Genomic DNA, 18,753 nt, shown 5'->3' with positions numbered 1-18,753 from the left:
GTAATTTCCTCACTATAGCGGGATTTCCTCTAACTTTCTGTTTTGGATGGGACAGAAAGTGAAGGTTAATCTCCCCAATGGGACACAATTTGCAGAAAAGCCTTACAGAGTTTAAACCTCCCTTCCTCTATCCAAAATGAAACTATTTAACTATGCTCATCTGAACACAGCACCATTCAAGCCAAAAGTACAATATCTAGCCAAACATGACTTATTTTAGGAGAGAGTGAGTAAGTGTTAGAACCTCTGTCAACTTATTAGTGCCAGTGTGCTCCATTTAGGAGATTTCTCTTTACTTTCTGTTTTTTTTCATGGGTGTCAGACAGAATAGGAAATGATGGAAAGGTACTAAAGCAAATACCGACAGCTATTTTAGTAGTGCATGGAAGTGTTAGAACTTGTTCACACTTGACTAAATTTCTAAGGCTTACCAAACGCTCCTATAGCTTTAGTATAGGCATTAGACAGGTGTTAATGAGCTTTAGTATGGGTGTCAGAGTGGCTTTTTACAAGCATTAAAAACACTCCCAAAATGCAGTTTTGAAGCATTTTATAAGTGTTTTACAAACGTTAAAACCACACCACAAACTACTATCATAAACTGTAATGTTATAACATACAGCAAACGCATCACAAATGCCTTGCAAATGCCTGCCAGAGCATTTGTGGAGCATCACCATAGACTTGAATGAAAGACGTTGAAAGGCTTCAGACTCTTCCTGACCTGACATGGGGCTTCAATTTTGAAGCACTGTGACGCTAGCTCTTCATGTTTTGGTAATGTGAATAGCACTGTGTGCTGCCCATAGTATCATTGCAAAGGTGTTTGAGGAGCGTTAAAAACACCCCTCAAACGCCTGCTTTCAATGCCAGTGTGAACTAGGCCTTAGAACCTTTGTCAGGATTATAGTTATTTATATTACAGGTACTGTTATAGCGCCATAATTTATGCAGCACTTCACATATATATTGCACATTCACATTTGTCCCTGCCCCCAAGGAGCTTACAATCTAAGGTCCCTAACTCACATTCATACATACACATACTAGGGTCAATTTAAACAGGATTCAGTTAGCATATCAGCATGTCTTTGGAGTGTGGGAGGAAACCAGAGTATCCGGAGTAAACCCACACAGGCACAGGGAGAACATGCAAACTCCAGGCACAGGGAGAACATGCAAACTCCAGGCAGGTAGTGTCATGGTTGTGATTAGCTCTATTGAAAAGTCTCCTTCAAGTACAGGTGATGGGTGTCTGACAGAAAAGGATGTGAGGGCAAATCTTCTCAATAGGAACACAGACAGTGTTTAAAGCTTTACAAAATTTCAACCCCCTCCTGATTTTTTCCAAAACGAAAAAAAAAAATTCAAGCTGGGGTTGGACTTTAATGAATTTATCCCTTTAAAAGTGAAACTGACATCTTATAAAATGAAAGTATCGACATCTTAATAAATAATGTATATTAATTGGCTTGTCTTAAAAATGAGGAAAACTAACAAAACAAACTTTGCCACTGGCCCTAAAAATATTATTATTAAACATTTTCCAGCATCCCACTTTTTATTAAAAAGTTAGATTTAATAGGTTGATAGATAACCTGGCCACATGGGCTGCATGCAACTATGGTGTAGCAGTAGCTTTGTTTTATAGTGTTAGCTACAGTAAAGGTTTTGTATTAATTTGTGCCAGCCACAAAATCCAACAGGGAATACCAAACACAATGCAAAATTATACATTGTACATATGGTAACAATGTGAATGTTTCTTTTGGAAATCAGACAAAAATTCCTTTCCAGGGGGTGGCAGTAGGACAGAATTCTCTTGAACTTTTATCCATCCTGTTTTTATAAGAGCCAAAGAGATTAAAATGGAAAAGGTTACTCTTATTTCAACATACATGGAACTCTACATAAAGCTACTGATTTGAATTTTAGTCATAAAGTACTGGTATGTATAAGGAGGACTGAATCAAATCAGAGAAAATGGACATATTCAAGACTGCTCATGTTCAGCAATGCTAGAATATCTCCAAATAGTGAGTGATACATAGCTAGCAGATATTCATTGCAAGATCATTCTTGTAAAGTTGCAAGGTCTCATAGATACTAGAACCTTGATGCTTAACCTGTGGCCCAGGGGCTGCCTGCCCTTTGGTACTTATTTTGTGGCCTATGGGATCCCTGCAGGCAGTAGTCTGTGTTTTCATTAGCTAGGTTCTTACATATATCAGTAAAGAAACATATTCTTTAAACTGGGTACTAGTAGTTGTGCTGCACATTCCTTCCCTCTTTCTATGTTTTTTTCTTCTGATCTTCTATACTAGATCTTGTTAAGAGAAATATCAAATGTGGCACAAGTAATTTTCAAGGGTGCTGTAGGGAGTACAAATGTGAATGCATTGAATTTTAAAGGGTCACTTATAGCAATGCTCTTCTGCAATCTCATTCCCCATTCTCTGTCTTCTGAACCATGACCTCAGTCTCCAACAACTCCTGTAGCATGTCTGCGTCTTTGACTATCTCCCATAGGAAGTTTACAGTGTCTTATCTCCTGTTGCATTTCTGCAGTCTTTGCTCATCTCCTGTAGGTTGTTCATAGTCTCATCATTGCATGCCTGTTGACAGTACAACCATCTGCCATTGCATGTTCGCAGTCTCTGATCATCTCCTGTATGATGTTTGCATTCTCTGATCATCTCCTGTAGGATGTTCACAGTCTGACTTAATCATTTCTTGTTGCATGTCTGCAGTCTCTGACCATCTCCTATGAAATGTCTGCAGTCTCTGATCATCTCCTGTAGGATGTTTGCAGTATGATCATCTACTATTGCATGTCTGCAGTCATTGATCATCCCCTGTAGGATGTTCAATGTCTGATCATCTCCTGTTGCATGCCTGTAGTTTTTGATCATCTGCTGTTGCATGTCTGCAGTCTCTGACCATCTTCATTAGGACGTTCACAGTCTTGTCATCTCCTATTGCATGCCTGGAGCATATGATCATCTTCTGTAGCATGTATGCAGTCCAGCGGCATATCAAATCAGTATCGTATGAAATCAATGGGCCTATTTACAAGATCAAAAGTGGGCTCTAGGTTTTGAGAAAGATACGAAAAAGTGGTACACGGAGCACTCCGTGGTGAAAAGGGCACGTGGTTTAAATTGCACGAAATATTGGGCGTGGCTCAAAGGAGGTGTGGGGAAATAAAGTGCTTAACAAATATTGAGTGCAATTAAGAAGCAGTTTATTGCTGAAAAGTGTGTTTCAAGGCATCAGTGCTTTCATGATTTAACAGTAAGGAACTATATTTTGGCCAAAAGCCTGCCACCACGACCAAGTAGACTCATTTGAGCTGGACCCTACACTAACACTAACTGCACTACCTTTTCAACCCCCCCCCCAATCTATCCTCCCCTAGCAGATCTAAATAAACAACTCTAAAACAAAAAAACAAAGAGAATTATATTGTGCAGCAGCAATACTTGCACCTACATTCACCAGACAGGCCTGTCTGTGAAAGCTCCCCCCCTTCCTTTTCACTGCCACCACTCCACTAACTATAGCGCTCAGTTTGACTGAACCGTTCTCTACCACCGGTGGTCACGTGATGACTGATGCCCCAACCACACAAAGGAAGCTGCAATGAGCGAAGGCTCAGAAAATGTAGAGGAGCGGGAAGCTCTGGATACCCTGTGGATGCTAGGGCCCCATACATGTGTATGGGCTGCCCCCCCATGAGCCCTCCCCTCGGAGCCCCTCTGCACCACACATGTTGCACCCATGGATGATATGCCACTGATGCAGTCTCTGATCATCTCCTGTAGCATATTTGCAGTCTCTGATCCTCTGCAATAGCATGTTCACTGTCTCTGACAGCTCTCTGTAGCATTACATTTAATGAATGTTATGTGCACTTGTTTGGCGAAGTAAGGGGCTGAATTCGGGGCCCTTTATATTAAGTAGTTAACCTGCACTGTACAAGAAGAAGACAGACATGCAGGCACAATCTGAACTTTAGGAGAATTTGAAATTGAGACTTTTTATTTTCTAAAACTTGTGAGGTAAATTGGGATTTTTCGGCAAATTTTCACCATTTTGGCAAAATGCATGCATAGTCAATGGGTAAGGCAAATTAAGGTGGTTTTTAACAATGCAGTGGACTTTTAAATGGCTACTGATTGGTAAAAAGGTTGACTTCAGCTATTATGGATCAGTTCCTTTCCCAAAAAAGCCCTTATTATCCTCATTGTTTTAATTTTTTCCAATATTTAAAGTGACAGTACACAAATAACAATAAAATGCACAAAAAAAAGAGAAAACACACACACCCTCTAAAATATAGCAGAAAAAAGAATATGGACTTTTTTCAAACAAATTCCACCTAAGCGGCTCAGTAAGTGAAATCAATAGTTTCTCCAGTGGTTCAAATCTACTCATCCCTACTGATACAGACCACCCTCAGCAACATGGACACTTAGCAGGGTCAAGTGAGGATGGGGTTAAAAAAGAACAGCGCAGAAAAATAGCATGTGGGAAACGACCTCATCTCTTCAATATGAACACTGTCTTATCTGGTCATGTTTCACATTGTATTGTTTTTAATCAAATAAAATTTAAAGAGAGCCAGTAATTTTCTCAGTGCATCTCAGACAAAGTCTGACCTGCCTAGAGTAGGGTTTTAAAGTCATAACTGCACTTTGATGACATCATTGGCAGGGATGACTTTGGCTTCACAGGCCCAAGACCAGTACAAGGCCAGTATTCCAAAGTTAGGTATATGTGCAGTACTGTACAAGCCTTCTCATGAGCATGACTCATGAGCAGACTCTGGGGTTAATTTACTAAAGGCAAATAGACTGTACACTTTGCAAAGTGCAGTCTATTTGCCTTTAGTAAATCACCCCCTATAAATCATACATTTTCTGAGAACGCTGACATCATTTTGTAGCTCAGTGCTTCTTAAAATGCTTCATGCACCATTTCAGTAATTATGTGGTTAACCAGGTTTAAAAAAGATTTGTATTCATCAAGTTCTGCCTTTGGCAGCTTTTGCACTTTTGGACTCGGGCAGATCAAATCTCCATGGGCAACTGTTGCCAATTTTACTACATGGTAGCACAGTGGGATCAGTCCTTGGATCAAGTTTTTTACATAATTTAGTAATTATAACTATGGGTATAATATTAGAGTAAACATTGTAGTAACAGGTATTATTACTTTTATGATGTATATATTCAAAGTACATTCATCTTTTTTTTACAACTAAATAGGCTTTAGCAGATGATTTCTATTCCTGTGCAAATGTATTCTACTCCCTTAGGCCCTCTCTGTTTTATATAAAATGAACAGGTCTGTTATACAGATTAATGAGAATTTGACAACTTTTACAAGTACCACAAAAATCAGATCAGTACTGAGTATTTACGCTGATAGCATATCAGGAGGAACTGCACTGCATTTATAGATTTCAATACTGATTTCCTCATATGCCCAGCACGGAGCATGTTAAGATTTTTCAGATATACAATATTTTTCCAGTTAAGCCATTACTAAATTGTAAACAGAGCTCAGAATAGTTGAGAAGTACACATTAGTTTGGCCTTGGGTTTAGACAAGACATCATGATGATGTGGTCATGAAGACTTCAGGAATGCTGGCTGGGGATCTGCACACCTGGACTATGCACACAGGAAGGCTTTCAAGATCTGTACACACCACAGAAATTACAGACAATTGGTTGACAGCACAGAGAAGCGTAATTCATCATTCCAGAGAACACGGCTCCAATGCTCTAGAGTACAGTGGTGGCGTTCTTTACACCACTGCATCCGACACTTTGCATTGCACTTGGTGATGTAAGGCTTGGATGCAGCTGCTCGGCCATGGAAGCCCATTCCATGAAGCTCTCTATGCACTGTTGTTCTGCTACTTTGAAGGCCACACAAAGTTTGGAAGTCTTTAGCTATTGACTCTGCAGACAGTTGGTGACTTCTGTGCACTGTGTGCTTCAGAATGCTCTGACACCGCTCTGTCATTTTACGTGGCCTACCAAGTTGCTGTCCCCAGTTGCTTCCACTTTGTTATAATACCACGAACAGCTGACTGTGGAATATTTAGTAGCAAAGAAATTTCACAGATGGACTTATTGTACAGGTGGCAACCTTTCACAGTACCACGCTTGAATTCACTGAGCTCCTGAGAGTGACCCATTCTGTCACAAATGTTTGTAGAAGCAGTCTGAATGCTTAGATGCTTGATTTTATACAACTCTGGCCATGGAGGTTATTGGAACACCTGAATCCAGTAATTTAGAGGGGTGTCCCAATACTTATGGCAATATAGTGTATACGAGTAAGATGAAAAAATGGAAACACTACATGATTTGCAGATGGGAACATGACAACATGATGTTTCACATTGAAAGTGTAAGTAATGTAACATTCTTTTGCTTTCACTGTGTGATGAGACACCTAGTTAACAGGTGGGAAGCTGCACTTTTTAGTGCTACTAGTAATATGGAGTCATGTCAGAGCTTACTGACTCTATAAATCTGCCTGTAGAATACAATTATTACAATGTGCAGTAAGCAAGCCATGTAAAATGTACATACCATTATGTTTCAATAATAACTGAAATATATACAGTATGGTTTTCCTTTACTCTAAGATCTCTGTACTGTATTTAATGTATGAAATGATATCTAGGTTGAAAAATTATAATTTTGTTGCTGCAGGGAAAATAATTTTAATATGGTTCATGCTATATTAAAAGAAATTCTATTTAAGTCTAATTTCTGTCAGATTAAAAACACAGGATATCATTACATCAATTTTGAGCTGACATTATTATACTGCGCTGTTATATTTCAGGGGAACTTCCGGCATGCAAGCAGCAACAGCTTAGTGTCTCGAGAAGAGCTTATGATGATCTTGTCCAGACTGGAAAGCTTACATATCCGAGCCTTGTACTTTACCGAGACTCAGCGCCTCACCCTCGGAGAGGTTGGCCTTGAGGACGTCACCATCTCAGGAAGTGGGCGTGTAGCACACAGTATAGAGATATGTGCCTGCCCTCCCGAATATACAGGTGACTCATGCCAGGTAGGTTTGCTGACAGTCTCCTTCCTTATCTAACATTATGACCCAACTATTATTCAGACACAACAAAGATTTGTCTATGCCAAGTTTTTTTTTTCAAACAATAGATTTATAGATGGTGTATTTAAATAACAATCCTAATGCAACAGGTACTGTATATTATGTACAGGCTCCATCCTTTTTAACCCATGTCCTCATTTCACTAAATTATTAGTGTAAAAAACCTAATAGGGTAGGAAGATAAACCTAAGTGAGCCATATCCTCATGAGAAGTAGTGTCTGCTTTGCCACCATGTGCCTTGGGTGGGTGGTTAAAAGACGTTTTGACAGGTATGCGTTCTTAATAAATTGGAGGCATGACATGCACAGTATGTTATGTGAAAAACTCCTGTTGGGTTATATATATACAGTAATGCACCAATTGAAAGTTACAGTTTCTTGAGATTGCTTTCTGCAAGACCAATGCACCTCTACCTCCATATTACTTATGCAGCTGGATTTCCTACAGGTGTCCATTGATGACAAGGCAAAACTGTACCCAAAGCTCTGTAGTTTTGGAGCTTCTTTACTCTCTTGTGCTATAATAAATACTGTTCTAACACGCATTTCTATGGATCTCCTGGTAACTGGAGACAATCTACATTATTACAAGAATATGCATGTATGCAGACTGTATAGGCAGCACAAGGGCTATGTGGTGGGAAAGCACAGTGGCTATGTGGTTAGCACTTCTGCTTAGCAGCACAAGGGTCTCAGTTCAAATACCTCCCATGACACTAACTGCCTTGAATTTGCATGTTTTCCCTTGGCCTTTGTGGGTTTCCACCGAATACTACGGTTTTCTCCCACATTCCAAAGACATACTGGTAGGTTAATATGTTCCTCTCTAAATTGTAGTATGTTTATATATGAATGTGAGTTAGGGACCTTAGATTGTAAGCTCCTTGAGGGCAGGGACTGATGTGAATGTACAATATATATGTAAAGCTCTGCATAAGTTGATGATGCTATATAAGTACCTGTAATAAATAAATACTGTACATTTGCATAACCAAACACAGTAAGCATATTAATTTTGGATAAAAGATGACAGAATGATCAAGCCAGCAAAACTGATATTCCTTCACGGCCATTTTGTCAGGTTCCAGCAGAAAAATGGATACACTAGGTTGCAGGGAATTAGTATGTGACTAGTTCACATCTTTAGCTGCAGTTTAACCAATTCAACAGCCACATTCGTTTTTACACCACTAGTGTTACTGTAGAAAAAAGTGCAAATGTTGTTCTCTGATGGTTGTGTAATAACTCTACAATTATGTTTCTAGTACAGAGCATGTTATTACAAATGAAATAAATGTGTTAAATATTTTTTTATTCAATGCAACACAACAAAAAAAATTAAAATAAAATAGTATGTTATACTGAGGTTTATTTACTAAAGCTGGTTCACTGAGAAACTCATGCACTTCTTCATAGAAACCAATCATCTTCCAGGTTTTCTTGCTAAAGCCTAAATGAACAAGCTGGTTAGAAGCTGCACAAGTGCACCAGATCCTGAGTGAACCAGATTTAGTAAATGAACCCCACTATGTCTATCACATTATTGGTTGTGATTACTGGGATTACTCTAAATAAAGAATGGAAGAAAAAAGTTTACAAATGAATAGTACATTAAAAAAATAACTGCAATAAATAACAGCTAAAAGGTTAAGAGGAGGTTGGAAATAAAATAAGACTCATTGGGGTAAACTAATAGTTAACAAAGGGTTAAAAAGGAAAAATTGTATTTCAAACATTTTGCTTGAGCTGTATTAGTGCACTGTATTTTGATTGTAGCTGTATTAGTGCACTTGCGACAGAAACAATTGAGTACTGTCCATGATACTTTTTTATTTGCACTAACATACAATTTTCAGGACAATCTTTCGGGGTTTGTCCCCTTGACCTTGAAGAAGGGGGCATACCCTGACAGCTTGTCCTGAAAATTGTAAGTTAGTGCAAATAAAAAAGTATCACGGACAGTACGCAATTGTTTCCATTTCAAACGTAAAACCTTTCACTTGAAGCTGGTTTAACCGATGTTATAAAAGAACTAAATATGTTGTATGAATAATATTGCTACATATTAATCAGTAAAGTTGCCAAACACTGCTTGCTGGCTTCATTTACTAAGGTGCTACTGTTTGTGCTCCTGTAAGACCCACCTGTCAAATTGACTTTTGGTCCCAAATATTTTGCCGGACATAGTACCTGCAGTGGAAGGGATGGGGGTATTGAGGATAGAGGGGGACCAGGGGATGTTTGAAATACTTAGATTACATTTTATTTTTTTTTAGGGAATAACTTTTAGGCTTAAGGACCACAGGTGGTTAAACAAAGTTCAGTATTATATAATGCATGCATATTATTATTATTATTATTATTATTATACAGGATTTATATACAGTTTGCTTAGCGCTTTCCATGCATAAATTACAAATGTTTGAAAAACACATTTGCTTGCTCATAAAGGTATGAAATCATAGTCATAAAAAAAATGCACATTACTGGTTATGCAGAAGCTGAAAGGGCCCTGAAGCCAAGTAATGCCATGTTTTAAAATAATGCTCTTTGGTTTGAAAAAGTTTCTATTTTTATTATCCATTTACTCCTGTCTTATTTAAAGTACGGTAGATCATTATTAAACTGTATAACTTGCCCATACTACTTCTTGTTTCCTTTTTTTACCAAATAAAAACATTTAATAAACACAGGAAAGCCCAAGGACATTGTTAATTTGTCCTTTACGCCTTTCAAAGATGTAATAGCTGACAACGATATACAATCACCTGTACAATCCAATCTAATGATGCAATTGAAAACCCTAATGCTCTCAGTGAGGAATAGCAGAGCATGCAGCATGTAAAGGCTTGTTTTTACAGAGGCTCTGAGCAGCCTCTGGTCTAACTGTGCTATGCTGAAAATATGTAGCCCAAAGGAAGCCGTGCCACCTCTGACTGATCCATCACACATACATCCTACTTGTCTACGGTATTACTCAGGCAGTGATTTACCGTACGAGTGGTCTAGAAATGTCTGACTCTCCCAGGGTGGAGGCGATGTGTTATCAGACACACCTTAGATACACTACCATATACTAAACTGCTTGTCTGGCCTTGGGGCCACATATATTTATTTCACAATATGACTCATGCTGTGATCTGAGAGGTGGAGCATAAGACAGCACCATGCATGCCTTGCAGTTAACCTGGATACCTGAGTCAGAATTCTGCAGTATAAGAGGGATGTCACAAGGTGGATGACAGTTTTGTAAGCACAGACTGCACTTTGGAGAATGGGTGCCCACTGACAGGCTGCAGGAGCAGTACGGAAGTTCTTTCTATATTTATATATTAATATATATTTTACTATTTAAATCCTCTAAGGAACTGTTTGTAGAATCAGAATCAAGTAGAAGGAGCTTTTCATTTTTCCTAAAAGGAAGATGTTTTGCCTGGCATGCATTTTGACCAGCCTGGTGCTTTGTGGTGTAACTGGCATACAGCAGAGATCAGGGTTCCTGCAAGTCCCCTATAGTTTTAATCAACAGCAGAATATCTTGGATGGACATGCGAACAAGGTGAGTGAGCCCCGTGTATGTATATTTAGCATGTGGTCCAATAATACCTATGTAGAAAAAGTGTCATTTGACGAAGGCAGCTCAAAGTGTTTGTTTTATGATGTGTGAATCCCTTTCCTTCTCTGTGGCATTTACTATTGTGTTATATGTTCCTTTGAAAATATATTGTTTTGTGTATCTACAGGTATTGTGCAGGAATTGTAGTAAATGATAGAGCAGCATGTATACCATGTACAGTACTGAGACTGATTCTGGTTGTTTCTTAATACTGCAGCCCCTATAGCTGACAACCTGTAAAAGACATTAAGCTATATCACCATTTTACTCTATTATATTTTCAACTATGTTATTGTGAAACATAGAACAGGCTTTTTTTTTAAAAAAAAAGTTTTTTTGTGCATTAATGAGTAGTATTCAGAGCAATGCAATCACTACTTTATATCCTTGGACAAGTTGCATACCCTGTACCATTGGTTTATAGCATAGCATATTAGCCATTCATTCCAAATTGCATACAGTTGATTTTTAGGATTATATTTATTTTATTTTTCCATTTAGAATGCAAACATATATTTATAGAATGCATACAGTACATAAAGTATACAGTTATTTGAGGCTAGTTGGCCATCATCAGTGCAGTTCATGAAAACCATGGCTTCTATAAAGAATGACTTGGAGGAGTCATTAAAAGCTATAATCTGAATTTGTGATGGAAAAGATGACATCTAAACACTATCTTTTTCAAAAAGGCTTTACAATGCGTGAGACTTCAGGTTTCTTTAGTGTAATCATTTTTTATTGTTTTGAATAGGTAGTTGAAGAACAGATAGCATAGGAGAAGCACAGGACATATACATACAAGTTATTCTTATTGTGCATAAATATGTCCCATATTATCAATTAAGAATGTGTAAAAATGGTTTGCAACATTCTCATTAATCATCAATATTGCCAGTATTGCTTTAGTGATTGGACCTTCTCTTTTTGGTTGCTTTGAACCTACCTAACCATGACATTTGGTTTTACAGTAGTGTTATTTGAAGTACTGATTTCCTCTACAGTTAATATTACAATCAATTTTGACTTACCTACTAACATTAATTATTAATACATTTGAATTGAAAAGCAAACACAATCATTCATGTTACATTGATTAGATTTCTTACTTGTGCTATATCTCATAAAATACTTGATAAGGTACACTGCAAAACTGGAGTTGTGGGACCTGTTTAATATCATATGGCAAAGGGCAAGAAACCAGTGCTACCCTTGACAACCAGATTTGAAGTGGCCAGTGAAAGTTGGTTTCTGTGGCTTCTGCTCTATGTATTGCATGCTGTACCTTACTAATAAATATTGAAGTTATTTAACAGGGTGGAGCATTATCTAAAGTTCAATACCTTTATTGGCCATTAAGCAATTATCTTTCATCATTCTGCCTGTTGTAAACTGCAGAAAGGTGAAATCTGATTGGTGGATGAAGAGTACAACAGTTGGCATACCACTACAGTTTGTTCTTGGTAAACAAATAAGCATGTCTTTCTTTGTGAGATTTTGAAGTGGCTTATAGAGATTTCCTGATGAGGACAGTGAAACGTTTGTAAGGTTATGTTCCCACAGGAACTTGTAATTACATAATAAATCAGCTACTTAATAATCCTCTATTTTATTAGTAATACTGCAACAATGAGTTTGTCAGGGCCTGTAGTTGTCATTGGCGGCCAAAGATCTGTATGTGCTCTGCATGTGAGTGCTTGTTCTCTGGATGGCTTCAGTCATTTTTCTTTTCTATGTTCTTTCATTAAAACAATGCACCTGGGGTCTTACTGTACAAAGCTTCAAGATGCCTTAACCTGCTGCATATGAGATCATGCTCAAGGCTCTGTACTGTTTGCTGACATCAAATGAATAACAATCGAATTGTAAAGTTGCCATACCCTAAAAGAAAATATGGTCTGCTAATGGTATTTTGATTGTGATTTATTTGCTTTGGGGATAAATAGTATTACAACAACTTAAGCTAATATTAGTTAAAAGTTGTTGATACACTTCCATATATATTTCTTATTGGATGGATTTGAGTGCTATTATTGATCGGTGGGCAGTGTATGTGATAGGAACTGACATTTTTCAAAATGGGCCTCCAAACTTTTCAGTGCAATGGCCACATCATACTGTATATTTTACAAAGTTTCACAGGCTGAAAAAAAAATCAGTTTTATAAATGAATACATAAAGTTTAAATCAGTGAATATGATTCAGAACAACAGAAAAAGAACATCAGTAAAGCAAAGCAAAGAAATTACAAATAAATTTGAGCCATCAATAAAGGCCAAACAATAATACATTTAGTCTGCACCATTCTTATCAGAGCCCCCATTAGAATTCCCCCCTTATGTCAGAGTCCCATCAGAATCTACCGTTATACCAGAGCACCTCCTTACAAAAGAGTTCCCTTTACAACAGGGTCCCTATCAGAGTCCAACCTTACCTTTCCTTACTTTACCATACTTACAGTGCAGCTGTAGCATCAGGGCGGGAGGTGGAGCAGGTCTGGACGGAGGAAGTTTTATTCTCCTACGAATGCTGGGGCAAGTACTTAACTGGATGCTAGTGGAACTCTGCTGACCTGTGTATGAGCACAGTAGCCCACATTGAGGATACACCACTGACCCTTGCTGTGGGCCTGTGGAGGGCCACAATTGGGCTGCGGGGCATAGTTTGGAGACCCTGGTTTATAACTATACAACAAGAAATGGAAAGCAGCTTATTAATGTATATCTAGTAAGAGTTATGCTGGTGGCAAGAGTGGCATTAAATAAACAGAATCCTCAGGACTTATTGCTAGTCAATTCTAATGGACATTTATTTATTTATTTATTTATTTATCGTGTTTATATAGCGCCAAAGGGTTTGCTCAGCGCTGTACAATGGGGGGGGACAATACATGAAACAGAACAGTAACATCAAACAGTACACAAGGGGTTAGAGGGCCCTACTCTTTCGAGCTTACAATCTAGGAGGGAGGGGGTAGAGGCACCGGAGGAAGCGGCTGTGGGGGATGAAGTGGTAGGAGGAGGGAAGGGCAGCGGCTGTTAGGTGAGGGTGGGGTAGGCTTCCCTGAAGAGGTGGGTTTTCAGGGAGCGCCTGAAGGTGAGGAGGGACGGTGACAGTCTGATGGATTGGGGTAGTGAGTTCCAGAGGATGGGGGAGGACCTGGAGAAGTCTTGCAGTCGTGCGTGGGAGGAGGAGACCAGGGAGCAAGATAGAAGAAGGTCCTGTGAAGAGCGAAGGGTACGGGTAGGGTGGTACCTGGGGATCAGATCGGTGAGGTAGTTAGGGACAGTGTTGTGAATGGCCTTATAGGTCAGGGTGAGCAATTTGAATTTAATGCGTTGGGCAATGGGGAGCCAGTGGAGGGAGAGGCAGAGGGGGGTGGCAGAGGTGGAGCGGCTGGTGAGGTGGATGAGTCTGGCCGCTGAGTTCAGGATGGTCTGAAGCGGGGAGAGCCTGCACTGGGGTAGGCCGGTGAGGAGGGAGTTGCAGTAGTCCAGGCGTGAGATAATCAGGGAGTGTACTAGTAGTTTAGTGGTGTCTGGGGTAAGGAAGGAACGTATCCTGGCGATGTTCCGGAGGTGGAGCCTGCATGTGTTTGTGAGAGATTTGATATGAGGTTGAAAGGAAAGGTTTGAGTCCAGAATGACGCCAAGGACCTTGGCTTGCTGGGCGGGATTGATGGTGGTGTTGTTGGTAGTGATGGAAAGGATGGGGGGGGGGGCGCGGGCTGGGGGGAAGATGAGAAGCTCGGTTTTGGAGAGGTTGAGTTTGAGGAAATTGAGCGACATCCAGTCAGAGATGTCGTTTAGGAGGTGAGTGATGCGGGCGGAGAATGAGGGGGTGAGGTGAGGGGTGGATAGGTAGATTTGAGTATCATCAGCATAGAGGTGGTAATTGAAGCCGTGGGAGTGTATGAGTTTGCCAAGGGAGGAGGTGTAGATGGAGAAGAGAAGGGGTCCAAGGACAGAGCCCTGGGGGACCCCAACAGAGAGGGGGAGAGAAGGGGAGGTGGCACCATTGTAGGTGACACTGAAGGAGCGTTGGGATAGATAGGACGAGAACCAGGAGAGAGCGGTGTCTCTGATGTCAAGGGAGAGTAGTTTATTAAGGAGGAGGGGGTGGTCGACTGTGTCAAAGGCCGCAGAGAGGTCTAGGAGGAGGAGGACAGAGTAGTCGCCTTTGGCTTTGGCGGTTAGTAGATCGTTGGTGATTTTGAGGAGGGCAGTTTCGGTGGAGTGTAGGGGACGGAAGCCGGACTGTAGTGGGTCAAGGAGGTTGTTGTCATCTAGGTGGGCGCTTAGGCGATCGAAGACCAAGCGCTCAAGGAGCTTGGAAGTGAGTGGCAGCAGGGAAATTGGTCTGAGGTTGTTGAGGTCAGTGGGGTCCAGAGAGGGCTTTTTGAGTATGGGGGTGATGTGCGCATGTTTTAGGGGGGAGGGGAATACGCCAGTAGAGAGGGAGAGATTAAAGATGTGGGTAAGGGAGCGGATGAGGGAAGGGGGGGGTGACCGGAGGAGTTGAGAGGGGATAGGGTCTAGGGGGCAGGTAGTGAGACGGGCTTCTGAGAAGACTCTGCTGACTTCCTCAGTGGTAGTAGGGCTGAAGGAGTGCAGTGATGTGGGGGTTACGGTAGGCAGGGCCTTGGGTGTGGTGGGGGGCAGTGCCGTTGCGAGGTCAGAGGAGGGGAGAGATGAGGGGGTGATAGAAGGGGGGAGGCTAGATGGGGAGGTAGATTGCAAGTTGACTATGTCCTTGCGGATAGCGTCAATCTTGCTGTGGAGGTGAGTGGCAATCTCGTGGGCGGTAAGTGAGGTACTGAGTGGAGGAAGGGGGGGAGAGAGCAGGGAGTTGAAGGTGGAGAAGAGTCGGCGAGGGCAGGTGGAGAGGGTGTTAATCAGGTTAACAAAGTAGGCCTGCTTGGCGGCGTGGAGGGAGGAGGTGTAGGTGAGGAAGGCAGATTTGTAGAGGGAGAATGTATGAGGGGACCTGGTTTTGCGCCATAGTCTCTCCAGCGCACGACTGCGGCGTTTGAGGCGTTTAGTGTGGTCGTTCTGCCAGGGTTGGAGTGGTCTGGGTTTGATGTTGCGTGTGGTTAGGGGTGCCAGAGAGTCTAGTGTAGCTGATAGTGAGTCGTTGTACGTGGAGGTGGCTAGGTCAGGACATGACAGTGGAAGGATGCTGTCGTGTAGGCGGTCGGCAGCCGAGTGGAGGGGAGCCGGGTGCAGGTTGCGGAGGTTGCGGCTGGTGATGGTTTGGCGCACTGGGGGGGGGGAGTTGGGGGAAGGGGAGGTGGAGAACGTGAGGAGGTGGTGGTCGGAGAGAGGGAAGGGTGTGTTAGAGAACTGGTTGAGGGTACAGAGGTGGGAGAAGACGAGGTCCAGGGTGTTCCCATTGATGTGGGTGGAGGATTGGGTGTGTTGTGTGAGCGCGAAGGAGGAGGTTAGGTGGAGGAGTTGGGAGGTAGCTGGGGTGTTGTCGTTGATGGGGATGTTGAAGTCCCCGAGGATGATGGTCGGTAGCTCAGAGGAGAGGAAGAAGGGAAGCCAGGCGGCGAAGTCATCCAGGAAGCGGGCTATGGATCCAGGGGGCCTGTAGATCACTGCGATCCTTAGGGGGGTGGGTGAGAAGAGCCGGATGCAGTGAGCTTCGAAGGAGGAGAAGGTTAGGGAGGGGGGGTTAGGGAGGACCTGGAAGGTGCTCAGCGGTGATAAGAGCAGGCCGACACCACCACCTTTGTGACCGCTCAGTCTTGGTGAATGGGACCAGATGAGACCTCCATGGGAGAGTGCCGCAGGGGAGGTAGTGTCAGTGGCCTGTATCCAGGTTCCGGTGATGGCTAGGAGGTTGAGGGAGCGGGAGATAAAGAGGTCATGGATGGCAGTTAGTTTGTTGCAAACCGAACGGGCGTTCAGAAGTGCAACCGAGAGAGGGGGGATGGATGCGGGGAGGAGGCGCACAGGTATGAGGTTGAGGGGGTTGCGGCGGCTGGCGGGGGCAGGGGGGTCCCTGGAGGGGGGGAGAGGTGGTGAGGGGCCAGGGTTCGGGGAGATGTCCCCAGCGGATAGGAGAAGGAGAAGGGTGAGGAGGGTGGCATGGGAATGGGAGGTGTAGGAGCGTGTGGGTCTGGTAGTGGTGGCACGTGGGTCGACCGGGGAGTGGAGTACCAGGAGGAGGTGGTGAGTGCCGTAGTGTGGAGAGGGCAGAAGTGAAGGGGCAATGTAGAGCTGTTTTGGGGGGGTGGGCGGGTAGAGGGAGGCGATTTTTGGGATGGAGGAGAGGAAGACGAGGAGGAGAAGTGCAGGTGGCATGCTGGGGTGAGTGCAGTGCTGTTCGGGTCGGGGGAGGTGAAGGGATACGGGTCAGGGCGAGGTGATGTGGAGAGTCTGTATCACCGTGAAGTCCATTAGAGTCCTTCTGTAGCTGCAATCTGTGAGTGCAGTATGCTGGCGTCCGAGGGGTCTTCAGTGGGTCCAGTGGATCGGCGAGTGGAGGGGTCGTAGGGTGCGATGTCTGGGGGTGTTGGTAGGCACAGCGTCTGGTGATGTTGGCGGCTCGGTGGCTGGAGATTCGCTGGGTGGTCCGGGAGATTCGCTGGGCGACATCTTGATTCGCTGGGTGGTCCGGGTGTTGGGTGACCGGAGGTGATAGCTGGGTGCCCGGTAGCTGGGTGCTGGGTGTCCAGGGGTGGTAGCTGGGTGCCCGGTAGCTGGGTGCTGGGTGTCCAGGGGTGGTAGCAGGGTGCCCGGTAGCTGGGTGACCAGGGGTGGTAGCTGGGTGCCCGGTAGCTGGGTGGTAGCTGGGTGCCCGGTAGCTGGGCGGTGGGTGTCCAGGGGCGGTAGCTGGGTGCCCGGTAGCTGGGTGCAGGGTGACCAGGGGTGGGCCCAGAACCGACGTATGGGTTGGGCAGCGGAGCAGCGATCAGTGGGCCTGAGCTGATTCCTGGTGGTCAGGGATGGACCCAGGGCTAGTGGGGAGGGCCCTGCGAAGGCTGGCAGGTCTGTGGGGATCGGTGCTGGCAGCTTACCCGTTCTGGTGGTGCTGCCATGCAGGTATCCGGGGGTGGTCCTGGGCTGCTGTCAGCTTGGTGATCCTTGCTTGCTGTTCCTGGTGGTCTAGGGTAGTCAATGAGGACCCAGGGCGGATGGGGAGGGCCCTGGGCAGGCAGGCAGGTCGGTGGTACCCGGTATTCAGAGCGGAGACGGTCCGGGCGGGTGTCCGGCGATGCGGTCCGGTCGCGGCAAAAATTGAGGCCCCGGCTTCGGGTGCGCGGGTAGGCCGCGATTCCCGGAGCTCCGGGAAAAGGTCCAGGAGCTTACCCTGGTGGTCGGGCTGGGCCGGGAGTGTCTTAGGGGCCCCGCTGGGGTCCGCTGCGGGCCGGATGGCAGCGGATTGGGGCTAGGAGCGCAGGAGCTCCTATCGCATGTCTGCTCCCGCCGCCATCTTGTAAATGGGACATACTAAATTATTGGGAATAGAAAGAGATACCTGAATTTTCCAACATCTTACCAAATGCCGACCTTTTCCAAGTCAGAAAAGAAGTGTAGGTTGTTTTCAATGTTTTGTGACAGACGAAAAAGTATTATAGGAATAGGGAAAATAGGTGATTATTAAAATCCATTTGTCAAAGAGAAAACTGTGAATACAATTGTAATACTCGTACAATTATTGGAAACATTTTTCAAACAAGTGAAAAGGCTGCACCAGCTCTTGTGTACCAGCTTTTTCAACAGTTGATGTTCCAAACACAAAACCCAAGAACAAAATGTAATATTTTGTCTTTAGATATGATGGCTGCATTCATTTTTATTTTTTAAGCTAAGTAAGTTTTCTGCAAGTGCAGAGAAAATCCTGTTGAACCTGCAAGAGATTCATTGTCTTATAGTTTCCTTAACATAAAACTGAAATCCAAATGTTAACAACCTTCCCAGCTATGTTTTTTTAAATAAAACACCTCCTCTATGGAGAGAGGGAGAAATCTTC

General features: G+C 43.2%; 1 protein-coding gene across 1 annotated transcript in view; it reads left to right on the top strand.

Annotated features, from left to right (window-relative positions):
• LAMA3 (laminin subunit alpha 3) overlaps positions 1–18,753 on the top strand; it is a 247,284-nt gene that overhangs the window by 167,757 nt on the left and 60,774 nt on the right. Inside the window, exon 40 of the mRNA XM_089675734.1 lies at positions 6,870–7,100. Coding sequence (XP_089531860.1) covers positions 6,870–7,100 — 231 coding nt within the window. The remainder of the gene's footprint in view (positions 1–6,869; positions 7,101–18,753) is intronic.

The sequence above is a fragment of the Staurois parvus genome, unplaced genomic scaffold (genome assembly GCF_062004578.1).
Source record: "Staurois parvus isolate SC_StPar_1 unplaced genomic scaffold, SC_StPar_1.0 ptg000157l, whole genome shotgun sequence".
Lineage (NCBI taxonomy): Eukaryota > Metazoa > Chordata > Amphibia > Anura > Ranidae > Staurois > Staurois parvus.
This window is presented reverse-complemented; position numbering and strand designations above follow the sequence as displayed.